At 39.9% G+C, this 10256-nt stretch overlaps 1 protein-coding gene across 1 annotated transcript; it reads left to right on the plus strand.

Moving 5' to 3' along the window:
* Positions 1–1271: 1271 nt before the first annotated feature.
* lpla (lipoprotein lipase a) lies at positions 1272–9281 on the plus strand. The gene is made up of 10 exons (XM_069150402.1): positions 1272–1500; positions 2439–2644; positions 3251–3430; positions 4030–4141; positions 4775–5017; positions 5399–5641; positions 6383–6503; positions 6796–6978; positions 7097–7204; positions 7823–9281. Exons 1-10 carry the CDS (start codon positions 1401–1403, stop codon positions 7872–7874), a joined length of 1548 nt encoding a protein of 515 aa, XP_069006503.1. The 5' UTR covers positions 1272–1400; the 3' UTR covers positions 7875–9281.
* Positions 9282–10256: the final 975 nt, after the last annotated feature.

Below are 10256 nucleotides of genomic sequence, written 5' to 3' on the forward strand. Positions count from 1 at the left end.
GTGGGCTATATCAGGGGTTGGGGTAATTTGACTTTTTAGGGTGAGAAAAGTGCATCATATATATTTTAATTGTCTTTTTTTATTGTTCATTTTTCAGGTAGACGGGGCTCCCCGGAAAGAAAAATGTATACTTCACAAGGACACGAGATTATCCTTGTAATATAAAATTAACTAAAATTGAATTGCAAATAACAGAACCATAAATTCATTGGACATAATATCTTGAGTGGAGGAAAATGTGCTTTACTTGGGTATATCCAATTAGTTTATACTTCTACTTTCACAGCTGAGCAGGCACGACTGTACCTTTTATATGTTTATTTCACAGCCATATCAATTGATGCTTCATAATTTTACATTTCACACTATCTTTAATTTTTCATGATTAAAGTCCTAACTTTAACCATGAAGGAAATTATTGTGCCAGAGATCGCTCAAAAGCTACAACACAATAAGAAAAAAAAACACAATATAGAGCAATACATATAAAAGTGTAAAAGGAATACTAACACCAGTGTCTCATGGAATAACAGTAGAAGCAAGATAAATTTAGAAAGATAAGTACACTTATCATGGAAAAAGTACACGCTTTTTCCATGGTAGTAATAATGGCAATTTTCTTGAAAAAAAGTCATATATGTAATATTACACATCATATTAAAAGACTAATATTGCACATGATGTCACTCTTTCAGTATGATATGCAGTACTAATTTTATTACTTTTGTCAATTTCATCAAATATGTCATCTTGATGTTGAACAAACAACCGAAGAGTGTACCACATTAATTCCCTCTGATAAACAAGGACAGTAAAAGGCTTCTTACACATCAATATATCATGTATCTGACTATTTAATATCTATTAGGGCCCATTTTCCTGCTCTGCGTGCTTCATCTTTTGATACTTACAGTAAATGACCTACTTGTTTGTTTTTACTGTGAGGTATTGCTAATTTTCCTTAAGTAAAGGATCGGAAATCTTTTCTCACCATTGTATTTTAATGGTGAGAAAACCATAATCCGGCAACTTTTCTTTAATTTCCTCTAAATCTATCACTTTAAATTATACTTCTAACTGACACGTATGGTACGTACCGTGTAAATGAAACCTGCTGAGCATTCAGTCCCTGTAAGAAAGGTTATGAACGGTCTCCTCTTCTGGGACAAAGTTTAGTCTCCGCCCCCGGACCTGGAGCCAATCCCGTTTGAATATTCAAATGAGCCACCCATAAAGATGACTTGACAGACCATAAGAAACTTCACTCCGAAACCACAACTCCACACCACTTAGTGACCGCTGTTCTGAGTCTCAAATAATCGACTGGATATATATCTGTTCGAGTAACAGCTGGAGAACTTTTTATTCAGGATATACAAGAAAAAAAACTTCTCTGTAATATGGGAAAAGAAAACATTAGTTTTTTTGCTATTTGGATAATATTGGGAAAAATCTCTGCAACTTTTTCTTCAGATCCTGAGCTCACCACCACTGCTTTTGGTAAGACCGACCTATGATTGTATTTACTCCTCTGAGAGACATTGTTTTAGATTTTTATAGTGATGAAGCTCTGATGAAGTAAATATATGAGGTAGCAGGTTAATGAATGCATGTTGTTGGGCGCTGACCGAGAATAACCCCGTGAAAAGCTCTGAGAGTTCAGCTCTGCGGGTCTGCATCCCATTTCATACCATTCAGCTCCATGTGTGCGTGAAGAAAAGCCGCAGCTACAAAGCCTTTTGTCTGAGGAAGGACAAGAAAGGAAGGGGACTTTTACTCTGAAAAACAGGGTATTTTTTTTAAAAGTATAGTCACTTTTAAATGACATTGTTTTTGAATCTTAAATACGATAACGAAAAAAAACACCATTATGGCCTCAAATTATGCTACTTTTCCCACTTAGCCTACAATCATTCAGACTTTAATTTCATTTATTTTTTCCAATTTAATTTAATTTTGCAGGGTACAAAAGTGACTCTGTGAAAGAATTGTGACTTTTTGAAATCCAGTTTTAATGAATGTTCATCAATTAAATCCTGGTTCTAAACAATATTGTCAGCCATTATAAAACTTGTGCTGATAGAAATTCAGAGAAGACAAAAGGGGGCGACACTGCCATGCTTTATGCCCTTACTGGTTCACTGCTTACACTAGCTGTCACTTCATGGAGTTGAGAAAAGCAGCATGACAAAAAGTTTGCTGTTCATTGTAAACAGATTAATTTCGAAGTGATTATTTTGTCTTCAGTACATGTATTTATAATAAAACAGGACATCAGTATTTCCAACTACTTCAGGATTGTTGTCCGAGTGCATATTACTGAGCACACTGAGTCTCACCTGACTGCAGTCCTCTACATATTCTGTGATGCCACAACAATCTAACAATCAACTGCACACTGTCTGTTTGTTTGTGTCTTTGTGTGTGTGTTGTGACAGTAAACACTACAGTCACCGCCACTCCACTGCCGACCACAACTGAATGGATCACAGACTACACTGACATTGTGTCCAAGTTCTCCCTGCGCACTGCAGACCTACCTGATGATGACATGTGCTACATCGTGGCCGGCCGGCCAGAAACCATCGAAGAGTGTCAGTTTAATGAAGGGACAAGGACCTTTATTGTGATACACGGCTGGACGGTAATACAGACTAAACATGCTGCATTTCATATGAAGTCATCATCAGTGCTTTAGAAAATCATATAAAAATCACAGGTATTATTGCAGTCTCTATTGGCTGGTTAAGTATCTATTATTCTGTTGTGTATGAAGGTTATGTGCACAGTTATGGTTTGGTCTTCTTTCAAAATAAAATTTATTGTAAGATGTGATGAAATTACACCACAAATACCAGCTGAAATAATTTTATTGAATGATATGTTGGATAAACATAACATTTTTTGCCAAAGCAATTTTAGTCTGTTGAAACACAACCGAACTGATCATCAATCTTGGGAGAAGTCCGAACTGATAATCATCCATATAGTAATGTGAGATGGCTAAAACAATAAGTACACTTTTAGCAGGAAACAGGCTGAGAAGGGAGAGTTGGCAGGGAAAACAGTCCATGCATCTTCTCCTATAATGTGATTTAGAGTCAGTCATGCAGTAAAATGTGAACCTGATGATGCCTTGGCTGCTCTCCAGCAGGAGACACAGAGAGGCCTAAGTTCAGGAAAAATCACGCCATACTGCAGCTGACCTCACACACGCGTGTGACCATGTTTGTGTGTGTTATTTCTATAGGTTACGGGGATGTTTGAGAGCTGGGTGCCCAAACTGGTGTCGGCTCTGTACGAGCGCGAGCCCAGTGCCAACGTGATCGTGGTGGACTGGCTGACCCGCGCCAACCAGCACTACCCTACCTCTGCGGCCTACACCAAACTAGTGGGCCGTGATGTCGCCAAGTTTGTCACCTGGATACAAGTGAGTGTTTTCCCTGGTTGACAGCTGGATCACATTTTTCACATCCTAGATATGAACAAGTGGATTTGGCCCTCTGCTTTTGGATGACTAAACCAAATGACTTGTTAATGTGCTGGCAAAGACATTAGAACAAAGTGTGAAATTGGTTGCCCATGACGTAACGCTTTTATATCCAGCGGTGCTTCTGTGGATATGTTTTCCTACTGGTAATGATTTTAAATGCCTATAAAAGCATTTTATGGCAGCGTCTGCTTCTCAAAGCAACCTATCTCTCACTACATGGTTCAGTATTTAGGGGAGTGCCACTTTTGTTTGAACCACTTCAGGGCAAATATGGACATTGGCATGAGTAATGCTCCTATGTGTTTGTTCTTTGTTTACATGACTTCCAGGTTTAAAGTTTGCAAATAATTGGCAAAGCATAAAATTACACAAAATAATCCTTTTTTTTGCCCCAAACTCTATAAAGACTTGAGGGAATGTGCTGCAGAGCTTTGACAGGTACAACCTACTTTTAGTTGCAATCCGGCCCGCGAGTCCGCAGGAAAACCTTTCTGAGGCCTGTAATATATTCATCTCACCTGTTTGTTCCCTTTCAGAAAGAGCTGCAGTTGCCGTGGGAGAGGCTTCATCTGCTGGGTTACAGTCTGGGAGCACATGTGGCTGGAGTTGCCGGAGATCTCACCGACCATAAAATTAGTAGGATAACAGGTGAGAGCTTGAACCAAAGGATCATCATCAGCTCACAGCTCTGATTGGTTGAATCTAATTTAAATCTCTCAGAGTAAATTAAATAAACGTGCACCTTTTCACATAAATACATCAGTGCAGTTATAACCATGTGTAACGTGATCTTTTGACCGGCCGTTTTTAAATACGTTTAGTCTCAGAGACAATGCATGTAAACATACCATACACTTCTCTTTCCAGCCATGTGCCTGAAAACAACACACCACTGAAACCTAATGTTGTCAGTCGTTAAATTCCAGGTCTGCATTGTATGTGAGCCAGTCGGTGCCTGTTCCCCCTATTTGTCACTATGAAGTTTATCCAGCTTTGAAATCTCTCTGACCTGCTTAGAATAATGGTGTGTTTACTGTGATCTGAGAGCAGCAGCCCATTAAAAGCCCGCAATCAATTTCACATTGTTTTTGAGCCTCAGTGGTTCTGCAGAGCTGCACACGGCAGAAAGAGGCCGAACCAAGCACTTAGTCAAATGTTTTAATCTACAATTTTGTCGATAAAGCAGTCGGTAGAAGTGATAGTGTCTGCTTCCATGTACTTCTTCCCCAGTGAGGCCACAGTGAATAAAAACAAATCCTCCACGGCTCTTTTTCTACCCAGGTCTGGATCCTGCCGGGCCCACCTTCGAGCACGCCGACGAACAGAGCACTCTGTCCCGAGGCGATGCCCAGTTTGTGGATGTACTGCACACCAACACCAGAGGCTCCCCGGATCGCAGCATCGGCATCCAGAGAGCTGTGGGTCACATCGACATTTACCCCAACGGAGGCACCTTCCAGCCGGGCTGTGACATCCAGAATACCTTGCTGGGGATTGCATTAGAAGGGATCAAGGGCCTCCAGAGTATGTAATAAAACCCCTTCCTGCTGTTTGTCCTTCACTGCACTTCTGCTTTTGCTTACGTTTCAATTTGAATACTGCAAATGTTGTGGTGATAGCTTACAGTCTTGAAGCATGTTTGCCTCCAGTCATAACATGCACAGCTTCAGATTCGCAATGTAAAGCAGAGATTAAAGTCTCGCTTGATGTTCTGTTGCTTCACTCCCTCAGCTGTTGTGTTTTAACTAAGCAAAGCAGAACGAAGTGAGAAATGCACTCTGGGTTAGCATTCGGTCACCATGTGTGAAAACGTGAAAAAGCCAGACACGAGGAAGTCATTCCCCCGGTGTGCATAACGTCATCGGAGAGACAAGTTTCACGATTTCTTTGCTCTTCGTGTTGCAGATATGGACCAGCTTGTCAAATGTTCCCACGAGCGCTCCATCCACTTGTTCATCGACTCTCTGCTGAACATGCAGCAGCAGAGCATGGCCTACCGCTGCAACTCCAAAGAGGCCTTCAACAAGGGGCTGTGCCTGAGCTGCAGGAAGAACCGCTGCAACAAGCTCGGCTACAACATCAACAAGGTCCGCACGACTCGTAACGCAAAGATGTACCTCAAGACCCGTGACATGATGCCTTACAAAGGTAAATGCCAGGAAAAAGGACATTTGATAACTTGGAAATTTGCAGTTTCTGTGTTCCCTGCAAAGCAAGAGAAGAGATGACGTACACTGAACCACTGCAGAAAAATCTGTCTGGATTTATGTACTTAACTGAGGATTACTGAGAATTTAGTTAGATCATGCACATACCATAATAAAATTAATCCTCTTGTGTACGGGCTACTGTTGTTATGTGGCTGCTTGGAACTGGAAATGATGTTAATACAGTTAGTATTGGTACAAATAGACTACACACAATTTGTGGACAGTAAAATTGCAACACTTAATGCAAATGTACAACAAGCAGCAAGCACTGGGGGGGGAGGGGGGGTCAGGACAAGAGGAGGTCATGGGTATTTTGGTGGCTGGAGGGAATGCTAAGGAAATGCGACACCTCTGCATGTGTTACACGAGCAATGGAAAAGTTTATTGAAGAATTACAGTTTGGCACAAGTCCACAGTGTTATTGTTAGAAATGTTGTGAAGGATGTTCACATGGTAGAGTTGCATAGCTAGATCTATGAGGGTGTGCGACTGAAACCAGCAGGGATTTAGCACAAATCTGTGTTTAAATGCAGTCACATGAAAACAGAGAAATGTGAAGGTGACATCACTGCGTTTCCTATGTTGAACAAACTTTAGAGAGATAAGAGTTGTTGGGAATGGGTGATTCTGAGAGACAGTGTGCAAAGTCTAAAACTGTGTGCTTCCTCCCCACTCACAGTTTTCCACTACCAAGTGAAGGCGCATTTCTTCAGCAAGGATCAGCTCAGCTTCACAGAGCAGCCGATGAAGATTTCCCTGTATGGGACCCACGGAGAGAAGGAGGACATTTCTTTTGTCCTGTAAGTACATCAAACGGTGCAGTTTTTTTCTTCCACCCATCACATTTAACCATAATCATAAAGACGTGCACACGTAGACTACAAGAAAAATTAAACAGATGGTCAGCAATAGGGTTTCCAACCTGCAACACTGATCCTGGTTCTAAATAAGGACCATACAGTCACTTATGCTGCATATGTCACACTTCCTTAAACACGCACACATGCCAGGGATGCCTCTATGACCTCCATTCACAGGAGAGTCCAAACTGAGCAGATGAACTTGAATGTTTCTCTTCCTTGAACCCTGCAGGCCGGTGCTGAACAGTAACACCACTCTGTCCTTCCTCATCACCACCGACGTGGACATCGGAGACCTGATGATCGTGAAGCTGCGCTGGGAGAAAGATGCGATCATCAGCTGGTCGGACTGGTGGGGCAGCAGCAAGTTTCACGTCCGAAAACTTCGCATCAAGTCCGGAGAGACTCAGTCCAAGTAAGTTTTTAGTCGCCGCCACAGAGACACAGAACAAAACATTTATGTCCTACAGTCATGTGGTTGTAAAAGCTTAATTATATTTAAAATAATGGCTTTTTTTTCTGTGTGACTTTAGGGTGATCTTCAGTGCAAAGGAAGGAGAGTTTGCTTACCTCGTCAGGGGAGGAGAAGATGGAATCTTTGTCAAGTCAAAAGAAGAGACCATAAACCGGAAAGAAAAACTGTAAGTCACTTAAAAACATGTCACTCTCAAGCATTCTTAGTTTAAACAAAATCCTTCAGCGTTGAATGGCTCAACCAAACATGACCACGGCTTTGTGAATGTGTGATCGACAGAGGTACAGAACTCAAAAACCTTCATCACTCAATTTGACAGATCAGGACGAGGAAGAGTGAGAAATAAATGAATCAGACCTCAACCACAGAAATACAGAGCAGCTTTTGACGACAACTCACCTTTTGGTAGCTCCCTCAACCTACAAGCTAATAGCCATGTCAAGTCTTATATATGTTTTATATTCCTGGACATGTCTCTGCTGAAATGAATGAATTGTTGCATTTAAAAATGATTTATAAAAGGGGCCAAATATATTCAAATTCACATTAAGCCACAATATATCTATTGCTACAATTATTCTAAATTCTATATCATTAAAAAAATCACGCTCTATATCCAATACAGTTCATCCCATATCGTTTTTGGCTTAACTCGAGTGAGGCACACCACACAATGACTACAATACCAGACGAAGGAAACTGTCCTTTGAGCCTTGTTTTGTATTACCACAAGTAGAAACTCCCCTGCTCACTGTTTGTCTTCTCTTTCCTCTCTCCTTTCCAGGATGCACAAGCTTAAAATGCAGGGCAGTCTTTTTGGGCAGAACGATGCTTGAAGTTGCACTTGGATCACCCACCATGCGCATCATCCATCACTAAATACAAAACCAAAGATGGACAGCACACAGCAACACTGGGAAAAGCCTTTCACAAATAACTTTACACGTAATGAATGCTGTATTTTTGTTTTTTCTTTGAATCTTCATGATTTTTTTTTCTTCACCTCCCAGTGCCGACCAATACAACCTCATCCACAGGCCTCAAAATCAGTCTCTTTGCAAATTCTGCTGCTGGAAAATATTACAGGTGTCTTTTTCATAATGTGCTCACCTTTGTTTGTTTTTTTACAAATTTACACTTTGAGTAGCTTTTGCTGCTTACTAATCATTGTTTATGCTTTTGTATCCTATACCGACTTTGATATATGTTGAAGCTCTGAACTGATGTGTTTTTTTGTGCCTATGTGAACTTGGATTACTATTAATGCAGAAATGATTCAGAGTGACAGGCATCATTTAGGCACATCTTTGTTTTAGCAATGTACAAAATGACAACTTTGTGCCCAATGTTTGTCTTTGATTAACCACTAATTGCCAACAATCGACAGGGACCAAAGAAACATTTACTATCTACTGAGCATAGAATCACAGCGGTCTTTGTAAATACCTTAATCAGTATCAGTATTTTCTTGAGTAATATGTTAATATCTGATCTCTTGAAGCCTTACTTGTTCTTTGATTGTGTTGGTTATTGTATCACTGGGCACTTTAAAATACTCTCTGTCCCCTGCAGCCATTTAGATGTTAAGGTCATTAAGATTGCACTCCAATAGGGATATGCATTCTTTAGTCTAGACATTCATTTTTCCTGAAAATGAACAGCAATCACTTTTTAAATGTTTCTCTATTGGCTAGGTGTTCCTTAATAGTTTAATGAATGGTTATCAGTGTCTCATCTGAAGCAGTTTACCTCACTGACTAAGCTCAGTCTACAACATGCCCTTATTTTGAAAGGTCAAACATTACAAAATTGCTTTAAAAAAAAAAAAATCAACATGCAAGCCTTTGTAGTTTTTGATCAACTGGCCTACATGATAGCCATAATACATCTCAAGAATGCTTCATTTTGTATTTATTGATTGTACATTTATATATTTGTATATGAAGCTGTAATATATTTTGGCAGGCTTCCATTGTCATCTGTATTTTTATAATTGAAGTGTTTTGTGTGTTTATGCACAAGGCTTTGGGAGGATCAATTAAATTGGTCTCCATGCCAGCTGTACATCAACGTTTATGAACTGATTGTTTAAAGAAAGAGCCCAGGACGGTTGAATAAAGAAATAAACCACATATCACAATATTCCTTACTTAATAATTAAATAATTAAACCATCATGATTGTAGACCTGTTACAGTTGGAGCTGTCACTTAACATTTAATAAAAAGCCTTGGACTCCTATAATCATGCTTAAGTATTGGTGCGTTCTCGAGCAACTAGGAAGTGGGAAAGTTCAGACCTCTGAGTGGGAAAACATGCCTGAACACCTGTCAAACTGAGAATATCCCACAGGGTTTAACATCACCTGACATGGTAGCATTTGTGGTGAAAGGAAGAAATATACTTAAAAATAAAGTACAAAATATAAAAAATATAGTATATAAATCGAATTGACCTCTTGAGCTCTATTTCATCCCTGTGTTGGATGATGAAGTTGTTCTCACAGCAACCGTGAGCAACTTCCACACAGACCAACCAAGCACTTAATTAGAAAAACCTGCAACCAGTCCTGTTAATTCATGTAATTATCCAATCAGCCAAGCAAATGTGGCAGAAGGGCAATGTGTTTAATCATGCATATACAGGTCAGCTTCAGGTAGTGTTCACACAACAATAGGAAAAAAATATGGTCTGAGTGACTTTGACTGTGACAGTCTTTACACTCTTTATCACCTTGACGGGGGGACAGGCTATAGCAGCAGAAAACCACATTGGGTTCCTATCAATCAAGAAATCTGTACGGGCTCAGCAAAACTGGACAGTTAAAGACATCTGATGAATCTCCATTTCTGCTGAGGCTTCAGATGGTAGGGTCCGAATTTTGAGTTGACAATCTGAATCCGTGAAGTCGACCTCCTTTCTGTCATAATTCCCGGCTGGTGTTGGTGGTTTAATGGTTCTCTTGGCACACTATTCCTCATAAAGTGCCCAGTGAGAGTCTCTGTCCCATTGCTCCTGATGGCAGATCATGGACTTATCACCGTATAATACATAAAATATTATATATATATACATTTATTAGTTATATCGCTAAAACGGCAATATTTCTAAATATTAGTGATTAGTGATTCTAAATTGCATGGAGCTAACATTTTAATTGGAACAAATCAAAGTTTGGTCATTTTCATGAATTAAGGATTAATTGAATAGAATAGATTT

Source organism: Embiotoca jacksoni, unplaced genomic scaffold (genome assembly GCF_022577435.1).
Source record: "Embiotoca jacksoni isolate LCO1_2020_lvr unplaced genomic scaffold, fEmbJac1.0.p SCAF_16, whole genome shotgun sequence".
Lineage (NCBI taxonomy): Eukaryota > Metazoa > Chordata > Actinopteri > Embiotocidae > Embiotoca > Embiotoca jacksoni.